We start from the raw sequence: 827 nt of genomic DNA on the forward strand, positions 1-827 counted from the left end.
TTACTTTTTTTGTTTGTTTAAATTGAAGTACTACAAAAAACAAAAACTGAAACCATAAATACATTTAATTACTTACATTTTTATTATTATTTCAGCTAGTTTCCAAAGCAGTATTTCTCATTTTCATTTAACTCAAGTAATTCATTTAATAACTAAAACGAAACAAACTTAAACTTAATAAAAACTAGGGATGTAACGGTTCTCGGTAAAACATCTGTAATAGGCCTATGGCTTGTTAAAAATAACAACACGTAAAACAGACAGAGTTCGGCTAATATATGTTTCTGTCGACGGATATGCATTCTCGCTTCCCAACAGATTACAACAATAGCATTGAACAAATTTTAAAAACGTGGACAAACCAGTCACTCTTTGTTCAATGCTGGAATATGACAAATACACAACATTCTAAATGGAAACACAAAAAATAAAAATCTAATTAAAAATATTCACAAAAACTATAACAGTATATCAATGCCGTACTCATCTGTCGGTCCCCGTAGCTGATGGCCTCGGCGAGTGGGCTCCATCCCTGAGCGTTTTTCACCTTCACTGGTGCATTATGGGCCAGCAGCAGATGGGCACATTCTGAGGAGGAGAGAAAGAGCAGATCAAGGCTTCTTTACAGTCCACTCACGTCAAAGACTGAAATCACTCTTATAAATCAAACACAAACTACATCTACTGTTTCCAAACTGTACAGACTTCTTTCTGGCAAATATCGTGTTCGCGCATCATTCTTTATAATAAATTACCTTTACTTTGGTGTTTTATAATGTATGATTTTAATCATACGCTAGATTTAATTATATCGCATGGAATTGATC

At 33.9% G+C, this 827-nt stretch overlaps 1 protein-coding gene across 1 annotated transcript in view; it reads right to left on the reverse strand.

The window, feature by feature from the left end:
- Positions 1-617, reverse strand: part of ankrd13c (ankyrin repeat domain 13C) — a gene marked incomplete at its 5' end in the record, with an annotated part of 15,574 nt that extends 14,957 nt beyond the window's left edge. Inside the window, one exon of the mRNA XM_016258446.1 lies at positions 479-617. Coding sequence (XP_016113932.1) covers positions 479-617 — 139 coding nt within the window. The remainder of the gene's footprint in view (positions 1-478) is intronic.
- Between the last annotated feature and the right edge of the window lie 210 nt (positions 618-827).

The sequence above is a fragment of the Sinocyclocheilus grahami genome, unplaced genomic scaffold (assembly GCF_001515645.1).
Source record: "Sinocyclocheilus grahami isolate Dianchi unplaced genomic scaffold, SAMN03320097.WGS_v1.1 scaffold1687.1, whole genome shotgun sequence".
In the NCBI taxonomy this organism is placed as follows: Eukaryota; Metazoa; Chordata; class Actinopteri; order Cypriniformes; family Cyprinidae; genus Sinocyclocheilus; species Sinocyclocheilus grahami.